This window comes from Camelus dromedarius, chromosome 23 (assembly GCF_036321535.1).
Source record: "Camelus dromedarius isolate mCamDro1 chromosome 23, mCamDro1.pat, whole genome shotgun sequence".
NCBI classification, from domain to species: domain Eukaryota; kingdom Metazoa; phylum Chordata; class Mammalia; order Artiodactyla; family Camelidae; genus Camelus; species Camelus dromedarius.
Genome location: NC_087458.1, coordinates 22,127,421 through 22,146,795, shown reverse-complemented (window position 1 = coordinate 22,146,795; position 19,375 = coordinate 22,127,421). Strand labels below are relative to the sequence as shown.

General features: G+C 35.5%; 1 protein-coding gene across 1 annotated transcript in view; it reads right to left on the bottom strand.

Annotated features, from left to right (window-relative positions):
* The window catches only part of PAPPA2 (pappalysin 2), a 244,170-nt gene that overhangs the window by 102,168 nt on the left and 122,627 nt on the right, over positions 1-19,375 (bottom strand). Inside the window, exons 9-11 of the mRNA XM_010992885.3 lie at positions 17,890-17,981; positions 14,077-14,267; positions 12,038-12,184 (exon numbers count right to left, since the gene is read on the bottom strand). Of these exons, the coding sequence (XP_010991187.2) occupies positions 12,038-12,184; positions 14,077-14,267; positions 17,890-17,981 (430 nt within the window). The remainder of the gene's footprint in view (positions 1-12,037; positions 12,185-14,076; positions 14,268-17,889; positions 17,982-19,375) is intronic.

The following is a 19,375-nucleotide window of genomic DNA, read 5'->3' as shown; positions in this document are numbered from 1 at the left end:
TTAAGTGACTTCCTCTAGCTGAATGTTAGACAGGTAGGAATCTGGGTTTTCTGACTTTAAGTTCTGTATTCTTTTGACTGTCCTATGGGTCTTAATTTGGAGTGAGAAAAAAATTACAACTTTCTTAGAAAATTTGTTGACATGTGTGCCCTTTCTCCCCACAAAAAATGAAGTCGCATGAAGACAGGTATAAAAGCATTATACTATTTCAGGGAGCTAAGAGAACCCTCTGAAAACCATTCATAGTCCAGTTAGGGTCAACAGAAATTAGATTAAGGACTCTTATACTATTGGTTGAACCACATGGTTTTTTGGTAGGTGAGAAACCATCAAATACTGGCAATTTTATGTGGTTCTCCCTAATAATATTGCTGTCTATGTAAACTTAAGGAATTTGACGGGAGAGCTTAACTCTCAAGGTTTCAAGGTATCTTACCTGAAGTCCAAATCTAACAGATGAAGGGAAGGTGTGAGCCAACTAGCCTCTTGTCTCTGAGCAGTCTTGGTGGCCTCAACACTTGAGGATGTGAGTCAAAATGTGGAAAGAGTTTTGAACCTGATTTGACTTCCCTCCCATGTCCAGTCCCCTATTTCTCTTGGTGTTGGTCAAAACCCAGCTGATTCACTGTGTTACTCCTTCAGAGCACAAGTAAGGTTATAAAAACCATGTGCTTTTGTGGTTCCTTTTCTGAAGAGTGAGGTCCACTTGTCATTTTATGAAAGGAAGAGGAAACCTCCATTATGACCACTGCCATCCAGGAGAAGATATCTGACAATGTATGATTTGGCAAATCGGTGGAAGGATTCAGATAAGAATCACCTCATTGGCTCAACTCCTAATAGCATCTCCTCATCTGTGGTGTTAGACACCAGGGCTAAGTCTGCAGAGACTTTGTGTCAGAACAGCTTGTGAGACTCAGAAGGCGGATCAGAAAGAGGCAAAAGCAAAGCTGTAGTGGATACTGTGGTGCTCCACCCAAACCCCCTCTTCATGGCTGATCATTCAGTTCACATCAAGTCTTTTTCAAGGAATCTCCCTCAGAGAAAAAAACCCTCCACAATGCCATGCTACTCTCCTGTAGTAAGGGGGAAGGAGAAACCCATGTCTAGTGGCCTTCTGATAGGAATGAGTGGTGCACAAGGAGGGACAACGCTGAAGAGCCATCCCAGTTCCCCACAGGATGCTGACACCTTTACGCAGCTGCTTCCTAGCTCCACTCCCCCCTCTGCCCACCCCCCACTTCTTTAACTCGCCCACAGATGTTGATTCCAAGGAAAGTTCTCCATAAACTTTCTGCATGCAAATCTTCTTCTCAGAATGTGAATCCTGGGGAAATTCCACTTAAGACAAAGTCTGAGAATGAGAAAATGTATTATGAAATACAGATAAAGAAGGTTCTCTTGGGAGCAAGAATGTTTAAGTGAGGGGATGAAGGATGCACTGCAGGGCCAAAGTTTCCCTTCTGGGGGAAAAAATTGTCATTCCAATTATTTATGAAACTTGGAGTTTGCTAAGTTGTCATATCTAGGGCCTGAAAAAGCTTCCATGTTAAAAAAAAATAAAGTTAGATTAGTAGCAATCAGATGGGAAAATGGAAAATGAGCCCTTTACTCTGAGGAGAAACTGTTTAGCCATAGGGAGATAAAGTTCTTTTTTTTCAATGAACTACACTAGTTTTTGATTAAAAATGAAAATCATATATACATAGTCATCTTTTGCTTTTTTTTTTTTTGATTCCCAGGGACTGCAGGAATCCATAGGTTAATTTTCCAAAGAGAAAAATTTACTTTGAAAAGGAAGAACTTTTTAGACTTTTCAATCATATATACAGAAATAATTCCAGTATGTATTATGACATTTTCTTTCCTTTTAAAAAGAAGATCCTGTATTTAACTGAATTTTCACTTGATAAATTAGAGGCAACATTTTGAACATCAGTCATTTAACTGAGTTCTGAAATAACAATCCTCTAAAGCAGTACTCCTCAAGCCTTAAGGTACATACCGATCACCTGAGAATCAAATTAAAATGCAGATTCTGATTTAGTAGATCTGAGATTCTGTGTTTCTATCTAGCTCTCAGGTAAAACTGATGCTTTTGGAGGCCAACCATACTTTGAGTAGCAAAGCTCTAAAAGTACCAATAGATATAGTTATCTTTGTCCTTAGCATCTGATAGCCACTCCTTAGCAAACATCTTGCATACTGAGTTTCATCTCAGAATCTGCTTCCTAAAGAATCCAGCCTGCCACAACCAAAGAAAATGACCAGTTCTCCCCATCTTTGAAGATTCTTTTTGATGTGGTTTCCACTTAAACTACAGTCCATCTTTTAAAAAGTTTTGCAGGAAGAGGTGGTTTACCCCTATTTCTGGCCTTTGTCACCTCCCCTTTTCAATCTAGCCAAGCCCACCGTCCTACCTACCCGCCTCTGCTCTGTGTCATAAGCAGTATTATCAATATGCTCTTGATTGCCAAGACTAAGACCTGACATTCCCATCGTTTATTCATGCGATCACCAAACATTTTAAACATCACAACAGGCAGGTCTGTGTTCATACAACCAGGACCAGACGTGGTCTGCAAGATCCTTACAGTTTATGAGATGGAGAGACAGAAACAAGAGAGACAGAATAAAGTGTATAGAAACTATGACAGAAATGTTTATTGAGGAGTCATAGAAGGAAGAGATTAATTATACATACTAAGTAGGGCTTGGGAGAGAAGCTCAGGGAAGTCTACACCTTACAAGAGAAGTGGTCCTTGAGTCAAATCTTAGAAGATTGAGTACGCGTTTTTTGGAAAGACAAAGTGGAGAAAGCACTTACTAAGAAGGAAACACATGAATTCCTTACCTAAAAGGTTATGGAAGTGTAAAAACCTTGGTGTTTTCCAGCACTGAAAGCAATCTGTTATGACTAAAATTTCTAAATCCTAGAATGTGTGCGTGTGTGTGCATGTGTGCTGTGTGTGGTACAATGAGTGTGGAAGATGAGATAATGGGGAAATTCAGTCTGAGATGAGGCTTAGTTCTATCTTCCTATGTCTATAATCAGTCTGCAGGTCCTTTTGAGTCTATTTTACACTTTACTCTATCTGTAGCATATGACTTATAACATTTCGTCTTCTACGGTAGTTACGTAAACATGCCCACTGAGGTGTATATAACTTAAGGGTGAAGATGGTTACGCACTCATCATCGAATTCCTCTACAGGACAATGTTTTTGTTCATTTTAGGCAATGTTTATTGAGTAGAATTAACAGTGAATATTGTCATCGTGTGGAAATAAGACAAATGTTCATAAATACCTTTAGCGTTAACTGGAAACTAGATAACAGAGCAGAGGTCAGCACACTACAGTCCATGGACCAAATCTGATCCACTGCTTGCTTTTGTCTGTTTTGTGAGCTAAGAATGGCTTTTGCGTTTTCAAATGGTTGAAAAAAACTCAAAGAAAAATAATGTGAATAATGTGAAAATTGTATGAAATTTGAATCTTGGGGTTCATAAGTATGATTTTATCAGCACACAGTCATGCTCATCCATTTATGTATTGTCTACAGTGGCTTTTATTCTGCTCCACAACAGCAGTGCGAAGAGACTATGGGCCACATACCCTAAAACATTTGTTATCTGGCTCTTTACAGAAAATGTTTTCCAACCCTCCGTATAGAGGAAAAACCATGGGCTTTGGAATAAGCTGGATCTGAATCTGAATCCTATCTGTACCTCTACTATGTATCTTAAATGAGTTTTCAGATAATCACTTTTAGAATCAGAAAAATCATATACCTGATAAAAATTCGTATGACAATTGATAATAAGATATCTGGACCAGAATAAGTCTCAATAAATATGTTTCTATCGCCTCCTCTTTAGTGCCTGGTTTTTGGGATTCTCATCTTTGAAATCCAATCAATTAAATATGCATTGCCTATTCTGTTAAAGATTCATATGCAGTGTTTGGCTAGTTGAACCTAAACAAAGAAAGGGAAGAAATTATGATTAACAGACTTTGGGCTTTAGGTACCGAGGGCTTCCAGGCAGTGGTCTGCAATTTATAACTAATGTGGAGGAGGACCTCGGTATTTAAAACACTATGACCATGTGGTGGTTCCTGTTAGGACTGCTAACCAGTCCAGCCTGAGTGGGACCATTCTAAACTGGAGGCATTATAGACCAGCCATGGAAATAAATGTGAACATATGATTTTGCATATGTAGATGGGCTCCTTGTGAAACCAAATAATAAGTACTTTGTTGAATGTCTGCTTCTCAGATTGCTTCACTTGTTGTCTATATTGCTTAGAGTCAAAGCACTTTCTGGACAGGCTCATGCCTTCTGTTTCTTTCTCTATCCCCTAATGGCCCTTAGAGTTTACAATATGCACTTAATAAATCCTATGGACTAGATCCACAAATATATCGTCTTTGAAGAATTTAGAAGAAATCCAACAAAAGAAGACAGAAAAACTTTTCTTCCAATTCCACATATGTTTTAACTTGTTTTCTTGCTCATGTCATATTTCCCTGTTTATCCCCAGTGCTTATTTCTGGGTTTGGCATATCGCAGGTGCATAATGAATGTTGACTGAATGAGGCAATATAGTGTAAAGGAATAAACTTGGGATTAGAGTCAAGAGGCATGAGCTTGAACTTCAGGTTTACTCTTATTCTTGGGTGATGTAGAAAAAGTGCTTCGAGTCTTTGATCCTTATTTTCCTCATCTGTAAAACAGGAAAACACCTACTTTGCCAAACTCACAGGGCTATTATGGGGATCAAATAAAAAAATGTGTGAGAATGCACATTGTAAACTGTAAATGGCTTTAAAATGTGCTTATTATTGTAAACAATACAAAGAATCCACATTTTATGCTATGTAAGAGAAAGTTCTCAAATTTTGGTCTATTGACCCAAGATTTAAATAATAATAATAATAATAATAATAATAATAATAATAATAATAATAATAATAATAATAATAATGATAATGATAATAATAATAACAGTAAGGAAAACTAACAGAGATAAGCTACCTTAGTAAATATGGACTAAAATGATAGAAATTTTGTTGGGCAAGTAGCATGTTAGTAAAGAAAATATTTTGGAAAGATATTTTCAAGGCTAATGTTTTCCAGTACAGTTGTTTCTCACTTGCGCAATAAATTTGTCTCTAATCCATTGCATACAAATCATACTGTGTAGCAAATCAAGATTAAAGTAAAATAAAAGGAATAATAAAGAGTTAGAAATCCTTCAGTCCTCAGAAAACTTTGGAATAAAACTTACCTAGCTAATATTTTTTAATCACTTCCTAATTTATTTGGTATTATGTGGATTTGTGAAAACTAAATTTTTGTTATATTTTTATATATTAACTTCCAATGATATTCGTGATTTTTTTCTCACACAAGTAATATTACTCCTATATTACTTGTAATAAGGACAGAGTGCAGATCTCGAAAATATACATACATTAAAAATTCCAATTGGAGATTTCTGCTTTCAGTTATGATGAAGTAACTTAGAGTAGGACACGTACAACTGATAAGGACAATTAAAAAATATGAATAAAGTAAACAAAAAGAAAAGTTTGAAAGCATTTAAGAGCAACCAAGGCAGTCAGGACTGAAGAGACTCAACAAGAGAGAAACTACATCAAAGGTAACCTACCTAACATGCTGTGTCATTATTGCCACTGAGATGATTTTCAACTTCTAAGCTAAGCAGAAGAAGAGTGTACGACGCTAGGCAGAAATTGGCAGATGAAAGGCCAGAACGTTAAGCAGAACTTTCAGCAGACACATACTGTTGAGGAAATAGAAACTGCGCTTCAGAGACTATCAAGGTGGAAGGCCTGATACAAGCTTTTAGTTGAGACCCTTGCAGGACTAGGCCTTAAGAGGAAAGGAAATATGAAATATGTCTGGGCCCATTAATACAGAAGCACAAGCTTCTGCATTTAAGCACTGATTAGATTAAGTTGCTCTTTCCCAAATCTTATTATATATATATTTGTTTTTTAAAAAGTAAATCATCTTGAAAGGAAGATACTGTTAGCCAGAGCCCATCCAATTCTTTCAGTTTCTCATATTCAGTTAAGACATTATTCAGTATGATAGTAGATATGCCTAAATTAATGAAAAATTTTTAAAAAAACAACATGAACAGATCTCAGGTCACCAAGATATTGGTGCTATCAGACACAGAATTTAAAATGATTGTGATCAATATATACTTTTAAATAAAATATAGGATGGAGAATTTAAAAGAAAATGAGAACCTATAGAAAAAATTAATCAAGTATTCTAGAATTAAAAATACAATGACTGAAATTATTAATTTAATAAATATTTTAACAAGTAATTATATGCTGTAAAAGTTGGGATTAGTCTAAAAGGAAGATATGTCAGTGTTAAATAATCAGACTGCAGCCTGGAGGAAAAATGAATGGAAAATAGAACACGGAGAAAAGGAACAAAAATAAGCAGCAAAAAGCTCAGATGTATGTAATTTGGTGTTCAAAGAAAGATGGGCAGGTAAAGAAATTAAGCCACAGGTTTTGACAAACCCTTAACCAGATATATGCAAAGGAAAACCAGCTTAGGAACATTATAGTAAAACTGTTGAAGACAAGGAGATTGTGTTAAAAGCACTAGAGAATAAAAGACATTGCCTTCAAAGTAATATATATCAGATGTACAGCTAACTTTAAAAAGAAAGTATCTAGGTAAAAAGGCAATGGAATTACACCTTTAAACTGATGGAAACAACAACTGACCACCTCAAATTCTATTAAGCAAATATACCCTTTGAAAATACATGTCAAATAAAGATATTTTCAACTTTACCAAAACTGAATTTATTGCCAGCAGATTCACGTTAAAAAATGATAATAAATGGATTTCTTCAAGCTAAATAAAAATGAGAAAAGCATAGAAATGTAGGACTAAAGAGAACTGGAGGCAGTAATATTAGGTAATTCTAAATCATAGTAACTTTAAAAACCCAGGAAACAGAAAATAGAGATGAGGCATTCTAAGGTACCCACTGATTATGAAATTGTGAGAGTGCTAATCCACAGCAGACTCTAACCAGGTAAGGAAACACACTGCAGTCTCTAGGGTAACAAAGATACAGAATAAAATAAAAGTATAACTAACAAACTAACAGAATGGGAAATCAAGTAATAAAACTACTTATTTAATCTAAAAAGAGCAAGAAATAGAAAAAAACAGAGAACATGTGGACCAAGTGAATTACAAATAGTATGTTGGTAGATAAAACAAAAGCTTCATTAATTACACTAAATATAATTGGACTAAATACTACAATCAGAAAATAGAGAATTTAAGATTGTGTGTATATATACACACACACACATATATACACATATACATATATATGTTGATTTCAAGCAGCATATTAAATATAATTGCACATAAATATGAAAAGTAATAGGATGGAAGAAGCAGCAATAGGCAAACATAAACAAAAAGGTACAGCTATACTAAAAGCAGATGAAGTTTACAATATAGCAAGAAATATTCTTAACAGATAAAGACAGACATTTCTTATTGTTAAAAGAGAGAATCCACCAGGAAGATATAAAAATTCTAAAACTATATACTGACAGTAGTTGCTTTACATAGTTTCCATGTGCACAAATACCAGTTATCTCAGCTTAGTTATGCAGCACCAGAATCCCAATAACAGAACACAAACTTCAGTTAGCACGACATTGTAACTGCAGAAAGTACAAGCCTCGTAATAGTCCTTCCATCCACACATCATGTAAATAACAAATAAAGTCATGATCAGTGACCAATTACATCGCTCCTTTCAATGTCTGTCATTGATTGGTCACTGTGCAGTTGTGCTGCCTTGTCTCCCACTGACATTTTAACTACATTTTACAAACATGGATAATCAAAAGAGGGGATCTGCCGGCAAGGAGGAAAGTGCAGCAAAGAAAAAAAAATTATAATGCTGGAGGTGAAATTTGAATTAAAGGTAAACAGAGTTATAGATGAAATAACTGAGTGTGGGAATATTGATGTTGCTGCTGTTTGAGACTCTGGATATGCAGCCAGAGGAACTTGGTGAAAGTGAAATTATTAACATAAATGAGAAAAGCAGTGGTGACAAAAAGGATGAAGATGTCCCAGACGGAATAATGTCAAGGAAAAAATCACATACAAAGAACTCTTAGAGATATTTCATAGCATTGAAAGTGCAAAGTACTATAACATACTGGAAGCTGATCAAACTTAGAAAGGAATGTGATAATTCACAAAGGCACAGAAAAACTGCTTGCTTTGTAATATAAGTCATATGATGCAAAAAAAAAAAAGGCAGGCACTGTTCAAACTACACTTGGTAGTTTTTTTTTTAACAAAGAAATTAAACACTTTAATTCTCTATGTTTGTAATGTTTTAAATTATAATGAACTAAAGTTTACTATTTTTTTTCATTTCCTTTCACATGTGTTACTCAAAATAAGAGTTTTTAATATTGTGACAAAAATTTTCAGAGGTCATGTAACAACGGTAATTTTTGCCATTGATTATTTAGTTTACTTCGCAGTTTCAGGATACATGGTCATTTTGTGGTCCCATACTGCAAAGTGAGAATTACCTGCATATTTAATAACATAGCCTCAGAATGGATATATCAAAAACTGACAAAAATAAAAGAGAAAGAGACAAATCCAAGATTATTATAAGAAAGTCTAACACATACCTGTCAGTAATTGATGGAAACAGTATGCAAAATATCAGGAAAAACATGTATATATATTGTATATATATGATAGGAACAACATAATAGATGAACTTGATCTATGCTAAATATATAAAATGCTGTATCCAACAATTTCAATTCCAGACTATGCATTTCTTTCAAAGTACATGTAATATTTCTCAGTATTTAACCATATGCTGTTTCATAATTCAAGGGTCAACAAATTACAAAAAGTTTGAAACCATACAAAATATAATCTTTGATCACAGGGGACTCTAGCTATAAATCAAAAACAGAAACATAACCAGAAAATACATAAATGTTTGGAAGTTAATCAGCACACTTATATATAACTCTGGGATCAAAAAAGTAATCAAATAAAAATTAGAAAATATGTTTGATTAACAGAAATGAGACATGTGAAATTTGTAGCGTGTTGCTAACGTCATACTTAGAAGGAAACTTACAGTCCTTAACGTATATATAAAAAAGAAAGAAGCTAAAAATTAATTATCCAAGCATCATCTCAAGTTATTAGAAAAAGAGCAAATTTAATGTAAACATAAAAGGAAGAAAATAATGAAAATAAGAGCACACATTATGCTATTTTCATTATTTCATTCTTTTTTATGTTTATGTATATATATATAAGAATATACATATACACACATATATCTTTTTTGGTTGGTTCTATAAAACATTAATAATAGATTAATAAAGTTGATAAATCTTTAGCAAGACTGACTGAACAAAAAAATAAAACAAAGAAGCCAAAAATTAACAATAGCATAAGTGAAAAAAATGTCCTGGAGATTGTGAAAATATTACAAATGAAGTAAGAGAACATTATGAAAAACTTAATGCCAATTAATTCAGAATTTTAGGAAAAAATGGACAAATTACTTGAAGAAAAACTGAACTTAACCAAAATAGTTCTTAGAAGAGATAGGAAACCCAAATTCTTCAACATTCATTTAAAAATTTTAACATATATTTAAATATTTTCCTCAAAGAAAACACCAGACTCAGATAGCTTCATTGATGAATACCTCCAAAATTAACACAAACCTTACACAAAATATTCCACATAACTGGGGAAAAGGAAACTTACTTTTAGGAGTCAAAGTTAGCCTTCATCATAAAACCTGACAAAATAGTAAATTTTTTTTAATGTAGAAACTAAGCTATAATAAATATAGATTAAAAAAAAACACTTGAAATATTCAAAAGTAGGATCCAAAAGTATTGACAAAGTATTACACATTTCCTCCAAGTTGTTATTTTTTCCCTAGGATCTAGCATTGGTTTAACATTTAAACATTTATCAAAATAAATCAAGACAGTGGCAGAACAAAGGGGGAAATAACACTACCGTCTCAATGAATGAAGAAAAAGCATTTGCTAAAATTCAATCCCCTTTTTCTCAGAAAACTATAAAACATTAAGAGAAATTAAAGATTTAAATATCTCAAAGAATATGTTAGAGGACTCAGTATTTTAAAAAGAAAACTCTCCCCAAATTGACTTAGAGATTCAATAAAATCCCAATCAAAATTGGATCAGGTTTTTTTTTTCCATGTGTGAAAACTGAAGCTGATTTCAAAATTTATATGGAAATTCAAAGGACCAAGAATCGCCAATACAATCTGGGGAAAAAAGGAGCAAAGTTTCAGGACTTACATGATATGACTTTAAGACTCACCAAAAATGTATAGTAATTAAGAGTACAATATTGATGAAGGACATTCAGACCAGAAGAACAAAATATAGAATCAATACACAGACCTCCACACACATATTGCCAGTGGTAAGTTATAACAAAGTTGGCAGTGCAGCACAGTGGGAAAAAGAACATTTTAGTTTGAGTAATGATGGTTCTAGATTTAGGGGGAAAAAATCAATCTTGATCCCTACCTTATACAATACGTTAAAATTCCGATAGATTGCATGCTTACATACGAAAGGTAAAACAGTAACATTTCTAAAAGATGACACAGGAAAGTATATCTTTGTGGTAGGCAAAGATTTCTTAATACAGTACACAAAAAGCACTAACCATAAAAAGAAGGATAAATTGGATTTTAGTAAAATTTAGAACTCTATCCATATAAGGATACCATTAAGAGCAAAAAAAAAAAAGTAAGCTACAGACTGTTGGGAAATAGTAAATAACATACAACTGGAAAAGGATTTACATTCAGAAAGTTGTGAAGAAATCATATAAATTAAGAAGAAAATGACAGACAATCGAATAGAACTTTGGGCAAAAGACTTGAATACGCCCTTCAGTAAAAAAAGAAAAAAGATATACAAATGGCCAATTTACATATAAAAGTCTCCCAATCTCATTAGCCAACATGTTAGCCAACATGTAAATGCAAACTGAAACCACAGGAGGATACCTTTACATCTTCAACAGCGACTAAAATTAAGACTTAAAATATCAAATATTGGTGAAAATGTAAAGCAACTGGACTACTCATGAGCCTCTGGTGGGAGTATAAATTAGTACAAGCAAGTGGAAAATCATTTGGGATTATCTACACAGGTGGTCAATCTGCCCAACTTGCAGTTCTGAATATACCCAACTGTTTATATGCATTTACCAAAGAAATGTATGGAAATGTTGATAGCAGAACTATTTGTAATATACAATAGAGAAAAAACGAGAGATAACCCAAATGTTCATCAATATGGATGAATAAATTATGGTATATCCATGCACTGGAATTCTACACAGCAATGAAGAAGAATACTCCTGCTAAGAAAAGCGAAAGCAGCATGGATGAATCCCACAAACAGAATGTTGAATAAGAAAGACACAAGGAGTACATACTGCAAAGTTTTTCACATAAAATTCAAACAGGTCAAAGTAATCTATGGGGATAGAAGTAAACATAGTAGATACCTCTGCAGGACAATAAAGGAGAGGGGGAGTAAGAGAGCCTTTTGGCGATGATGTTAATGTTTTGTTTCTTGATCTGTGTGTTGGGTAGAGAGAATGTTTACTTTGTAAACAGTTTTGATGTATGCGTTTCTGATTTTTACACTTTTTTGTGTGTATATTATACTTTGATAAAGTGATTGCTTACAAAGAAAAGTCCAACATTCAAAAAGAGATGAAAATAAATTCAAAATATAAAAACTGAGATGACAAAAGGGAATTTCCTGAGAAGCCATTCCAATGCATCATTTACGCACACACGTACCCACACACGTGCACAATCTAGCCATAGCTGTCTCACACACACACACACACACACACACACACACACAAATTTGGGCCACTTACTTTGAGCCAAACCTCATCCTCTCTCTCCAGGCTACCTTTTGGCTGCTTCCTCCCTTCATCCTGAGGTCTATTTTGACTGGTGACACAGGGAAACCAGCCAGTAAGGGGACGGTGCTCTGGTAAACCTGGATGGTGTGATGTGCAAATCTGAAATGCAATTTTAACCAAAAATTAAATGTGGAAGGTGAGGGGTAAGTAAGGACAATGAAACACTCCAGCTCAAAACCAAAGTTTTCCTCTTTTTCTGAATGCCTTAATGATCACATCATTGGCAGAAAACTTTTCCCAGTGTAGAACATCTCAGTGCTCTCTGTTGGCCTCAAGGTATAACTTACCAGGGTAGAAGAACACACAGGACAACTTTCAGCCCACTGCTGACCCAGGTTATCTTGCTCAAAGAATAGTCCTGGCACAGCTCCCAGGATTAGTCAGGGAAGTCTGTCCAGGATGATGGTTAGATCCTTACCATGCAGGATCCACTAGTCCCAGGAGTGAGGCTACTGAGCCAGGGAACCAGTAAGCATTCAGGTGGGTAAAGGAACCAGGAAAGAGAAACTCCAGGAAATTCCTCCCATTTCACTGGGGGAAGACAGACAGGCTAGATTAAAAGCCACCTTAGAGAGCTGTTTCTAACTCAGAATCTCCCAACTTTCCTGGTTTCCTGTCACTGTGCTCCAGAGCTCGTGAGAAAGATGCCAGAATTGGTTGAAGGAGTGTGGTAGGCATGGCTAGTTGCCTACCCATATTCATTTCCCTTTCTTTCTTATTAACAAACTCCAATTTTGTTCAAGGTGAGTGTCTCCAAATGCTCATCTCCTCACGGTCCCTTACAATGAAGGATGATGAAGTGACCTGGATCTGAGCAATGAGACGTTGGTAAAAGCCTATAGTGTTGGACTTCCAGAAGAGCTGCCATTCTCCCAATAAGAAGAGACTAAGCTAGCATGCACCTGTTTCCCTTTGACCTTCCCCTTCTTCCTGCTTGGAATAATGACTTCATGCCTGGAGGAGTCACGGTCATTTTATGAGCATGAGAAAGGAAGCTGCAAGCCAAGGATGGAACGAGCTGAAATCTCAAAGACACCTGGGTCCTTGACGAACTCTTTGAACTGGAGGACCAACCTTGGCTGGTTCCTCAGTCACCTGGGGGTGTCTCCTCAAGGCTAAAATCCAATGATTTCATCCTGGCCTAAAACACCTAGAGAGTTAAATCTTACTTCTGTTTAAAGGACTGTATTACTTATTGTTATGACGAATGGCAGAGTTTATTTGGCAATGGAAGCATCTAGGATAGTATCCAAAAACCAAAGCCCTTAATCTTCTTTTAAGTATTTAACTATAATTCACAGAAGTCAGTCCTCAGAGGATCTGCTGTTTATTTGGGTAGACATTCATGGAAAATTGTACACCTATGGGTTTGTTTCTAGTACTAACTCTAAAATTTCTTTAACAATAAGAATTCTTTAACTCAAATTGTACTTTGATCTTTAATATATATATTTTACCTTCATTTAATCCTTGTAATAAACCATTGAGTTAAATGCAAAAGGTATTATTATACCCAATTTACACTTGAGAAAATCAGGGCCCAGAGAGATTTGGTGACTGGTCAAACCTCACTTCAGTAATAATCATAATAATACTGGTAGATCCAGTAATGTCATCCAGGCATTCTGACTCTTCACTGTTTCTTTTTCTTCTTTTAAAGTAAATTATCCCAAATACAAAGCCCAAGCATAATTTTTGGGACGTGCAATTATAAGGTTAATTTTGAGATGCCTTTGTGTTATCCTGAAGCCAGCTATTGCATAGCCAAAGGTTCCTAGATGAAAACCAGTGAGGGTAAGTGAGATGAGGGTGGGAGACAAGATTTAATCGCCAGTCTAGAAGCTTCTCATTTAACATGATCTTATTGTGAGTTCAGTAAGAACTAAATTTGGTGTCAGAGTTAGGAGAAAAATGGAAGTCACACTAAGCATCTGGGGGAATCACTTCACAATTTTGTTTAGCCTTGACTCTGTTCTTCTGGCTTAACTTACCATGGAATGAGGTTCTCCAGTTACCAAGGAAACAGGACACTTCTTGTCTTCATGAGAAGAATAAGCTTGGCTAGCCCACTGATCCAGGTACCCTTTGGGAGTATAGAGGCCACAGTCTATGATGCTGGTTTCCTTCTCAAAAGGCTCACATATCCCGTCTCCTTCATATATATAGCACAGGCTTGGCTCCCCTGACAAGAAATATTGTATGACATTTGAAAAAGTGTTTTTATATATGTCATATAAAAATAATTACATTTTTTTTTCTCCAGTCGCTAAAGAGAATCCTGTAATTACCAGCTGGTCTAATGCCCACCCTGAGCATGCAGACAACACACACACACACACACAATTAAAGAAGAGGATACTTCTCCCCGGGGAGAGTAGCAAAATCCATTTATATAATAAAAAGTATACAAAGGGGTGGGCTTGGGGAGAAGGAATAGGGACGACAAAAAGCAGCTATAGGCTGGATATAGAAAGAAAATTTAAGCAATCACTGAGCAAGGTACTTAGGGGAAGCTGGGGATATAAGAGGGGTAAGTAAAAGAAGAAAGGAAATTTAAATAGACGGTATGATGTGTTATGTCCTTGGATCCTCTTCGGAGTTTTTTAAAACATTAACGCATTGGAAGGATTTGTTTTCAATTACTTTTTGCTGCCGGATTGTGTTTCTTCAACTAACCATGCAGCTTTTTCTGAAATGGACAGTATGAGCTCCAGGTTTACAAGGGTTAAACACGTATTATGTTTGAGTCTTACAACAGCCATGTGAGGTTTGCATTTTTTGTTTGTTTCTTAATTGGGTGATCTGAGTTTCCGTGATTGTAAGTGACCTGCCGAAGTTCCCTTGATGCAGAAGCAACATGGCTTGGCTTTGAGCCAGGCTTACAGAAGGCAAGTTCAGGGGCTCTCTCTTACTCCCTGTACTGAGGGACTGTCGTTACGAGCAAACATGTGAATAATGAATATGTGAGAAAAAATGCTGGGCTTGTACAGCAAGCGGTGTCCTCTGGACAAGTTCTGTACTTGCACAGAGGATAACTCCTACTAAGTGAACAGCCTTACCATACTGACTCCAGATGTGCAAACTAGCTTTTTTCAAATGTAAAAAGTTGAGATGCAGTTATAAAGCCATTTATTAAGTACTATTGCATTTTCTAGCCATATTTCTAGCATGATTCTAATTTTCCATTTCTACTTAAAATAACAGGACATGAAAATAAGATTAAGATGTAAAATAAATCAACACATAGGTACACATTCAGTAACATCGTTACTAAAACTTACTGTTACTATACAATTATTTTACTTTTAAATTCTTCACAGATAGACCACAGGGCTGTTCTGATGATTTTTCAGTTGTTTATCATTATTTAGTTACTAATAATTTTCCTTAAGAATTTCTTCAAGTCTAAGACCCTTCTGTGGTAACTCTCTCTACTTGTCAGGAATAAGCCACTGTTCTAGGATTTGATTCTAAACCTATTTTGGGTTTAAAACTTCTGCGTTCCATCAAACCCATGGCCTTTCTGACTTACTTGCCCAAAGTCAATATGTGTGTATTTGGAGTGACTTTTCTATGATTCCACACATATATAAATCTATAAATCTATATCTATGTCTATATATTCCAGATATATGGATATACAAATATATATATAATATTTATATACATAAACATGTATAGTTTATATGTACTACATATTCATTCTTATGTATATATGAATATATGTATATTTTATACTATGTATTATTTATAACATATATGTATATATGTTTTATTTATCTGTATAATCCAGTGACTGCTTCTTGTTGCTTCTTCTCTATTTTTTTTACCATGGACTTAAAATTTCTGCCTCTGATTTTTTCAAATCCATGTAAAAACAACAGCCCACTTGTAAAACACATTTCACAATGGTTTCTTCAAACCTAATCTTTTGAGAAATAATGGAATAGAACACATGCTTAGCATACTATGAGCAAATTACTCACTGAAACAAATGTCTAACTGTGGAATAGATTATTTTAACTTTGTCTTGTGAAGTTAAAATTATTCAGCCATAGTCTTACTAAAGTTGGAGGGTAAGGAAATATGAGCCAAGTTTAATGGAATCAAATGTGATAGAAACAAAATAAGGTCAGTTTGCAAGCTAAATGAAACTTGAGCTGCCTTGGAGAAGGGGTGTGTGTGTGTGTGTACATCATGAGCCCACTACGTGCTACCAAAAAGAAATGATGTAAACAGAGGTGGCATTAACAAATACTTATGTGCAGAAGAGGGGAGGTAATCAGTTTGGTGTATTCTGCACCGCCAGACCACATCTGTAGTATTAAATTCCTTTCTGGGCATTGACCACATGAAGTATGCCAGCTTAGGGTAAATAGGAAAGGGTCTGGAAACCTAATCACCTGAGGGGATGTTTGGATTGGAAAAGGAGAATAATGGAGAGGCATTTCAAACATCTGACTGGTAGTCAAATAAAACAGGAAAAAAATGTATCCTCTGTACTTTCATAGCAAGGAAAAAGCACTTGATTAAGAATTCGGAAAGCTGAGTTCCAACACTGGCTTTGCAGAAGCCTAGTTATATGCCTGGGGATGAGTCACTAAAGTGCTCTGAGCCTCAGTTTCCAAACCAGAAAACGGGGGAAGACTTGTATAACAGATAAAGCAATTTTTAAACAGAATAATCTCTTTCACAGTGCATTCTTTACTGCTGGATGTGTGTAAGCAAAAACTAGAGGCCTGTCTCTCAAGAAACGATGGAAGAGATTTCTGTAAGGGGAGGAAGCTGGACACAGGAAGGGATCAGGGTGCCTATCAGGCTTGTGGTATATGGTGGGCAATGAACATGCTTTGTTGGATGGATGGATGGATGTCAGACTACCAAGATTTTATAATTTCACTATTTTGCTCTGGAGAGCAGGGGCATCTATGTGCTCTGTACAGTATTTAACACCTTAATAAATTCTACATAATTATAATCATATCCTACTTATCTTGAGATTTAGAAACATTGAAATCTTTTAAAATGCACTGTTTTTTAAAGTAAGTCTGATACGTGGGAGAAGCGTTCTGGAGGGCCTTCTTATGTGGCAAGAGTGCAGACCCAAAGCCGCCTAGTAATAACTTATTGCCACTGACTCTCCAGGATCAAGAAATGTTATGACCCTCTGCCATTCCTCGTGATCTTATCTATTAAACACAGACACCAAGACATAGCTTGTATTTCCTTTGGATTAAAAGATTTCCTACCTTAATTTTTATGTAGAATCTGTGTGAGTTTACTGCTTAGCTGGCATTTTGATGTTAGACATGAGGACCCAAGAGCAACCTTTGGTAACGTTAATCTAAGAGGCAGGATGACCTAGTGGTTTAATATGTAAATTCTAGGGCTTTGCTTCCTTGACTCAAATCCTGACGTCATCACCTTTAACTGTATAGGAGGCAGCAAGTTACTTAAGTCCTCTGCACCTCTGTTTAGTCTCCTCACGTTTATTGTAGGCATTAAAGATAATTGAGATAATATATGTGAAACAATTACACAGTGCCAATGACACATCAAATGTCATTGTTGAAGACCAAATGGAGATCCAATGGACAAAATAACATGGTGCCCTGCTGTCATATCACACTTTAGGCCGGGTGTTAAAAAACACAACAAAATAAACAAACAAAAATGTCATTGTTGCTATCACTCAGCTACACATTGCAGGATATCAAGAGCTCACAAAAATAAGCCACACCTCCAAAACAGGACAGAAGCCATGGCAGGTGCACATGAGCCTCAGCAGGTGCTCCTAAACTCACCTACACAGTTGAAACCTTCCTCTAGTTCACATGCCCTTGAGCAGCCGTCTCCACTCAAAAGGTCCCCATCATCACATTCTTCTCCCAGGCTCCTGGAAGGTAAAAATATACACTCTTATTGACATATATACATACATAAAGTAAGTTTTCTCATTTAGTTACTGCCATCTCAAGCTCTTAAAACTCCTTACATGTATTAAAGAGTGCAAGCTGGAGATGAGGAGGACCTAAGAGATTCCTTTTAAACATGGCTCAGAAACATTTGGAGATCCACAAGGGTCCTGCCAGTGTTTCTGGAAGATGCTTTTACACTAGAAAAGACCTATCAGTTTAATAATGAGTGGACTCCTGAAGACAGCTGATCTGGTGAGGAGGACACCTGCCAGTCAATGTGTGGTTTTGTCTTCCATTCATTTTCATCTGATATTTATGTATGTTGTCATAGTTTTGTTCCGTCTAGATGCAGTTGTTGTTAAGTTAGGACTTTATAGAATTGAAATGCTTATAAACCCAGAGACTCTGCAGCCCAACTGCTGCCTTCTCTCCGTCCAGGGCAGCTCTACGGTTTGGGTCCTAGTACCACCTGGTGGTAGCTAACATATATTGCAGGGGAAGAAACAAATAATGGGAGAATACAAACACCATTTTTGTTTTGAATCTCAAATGCTGATACAACTGATGACTAAATTTGAATTGTTTACAGGGATACATGAACATATTATGGGAACAAAAAATAGATACACTAGGGTTGAAGCCCCCTTGAAAGAACCAAGATTTGACTACTGTAAAATGGGTTGAAGGTTAGTATTTTTTTCTCCATGGCTTTTCACCATGTCCAAAATGGACACATAGATAATGGACTCAGTAGATAAAGGATTTTCAGACCCAGGACATAATATCACTAACCACTGTTTAAAGTATACCTCATTACAGAGATGGAGTAAAGATTAAATAACTAGATATGAAAATGCTTTAAAATGAATTAAAAGTGTGCTATAAATGCAATTGTATAGTAATCGTATTTTAAATGGTAAGCTGTAAATGGAGAAAGGATAAAAGACATGTGAAAAACAACATACTGGAAGAAATTAAGGAAACTCCAAGTTAATTTTCATTTCGAAGTTAATCTAGACAATCTAAGTATACTGTGTGTCATCTCATGCTGTGTATAATAAGAGCCTATATACAACTTTTAATTTTCTAGCATCACATTAAACAAGTAAAAAAAAATAACTGAAGTTAGCTTTAATAATATCGTTCATCTAACCCAATATATCCAAAATATTATCATTTTAATACTTAATCAGTATAAGAAATTATTAGTGAGATATGTTATGTTCTTTTTTGCAATGAAGTCTTTGAAATCTGATGTATATTTTTCACTTACAACACATGGCAATCCAAACACATGATCTGTATTTAGATTTTATAAATTCTGTGGTTGAAAAAGTAGATTCACCTACTCAAGTTGCTCCAAATACTTACA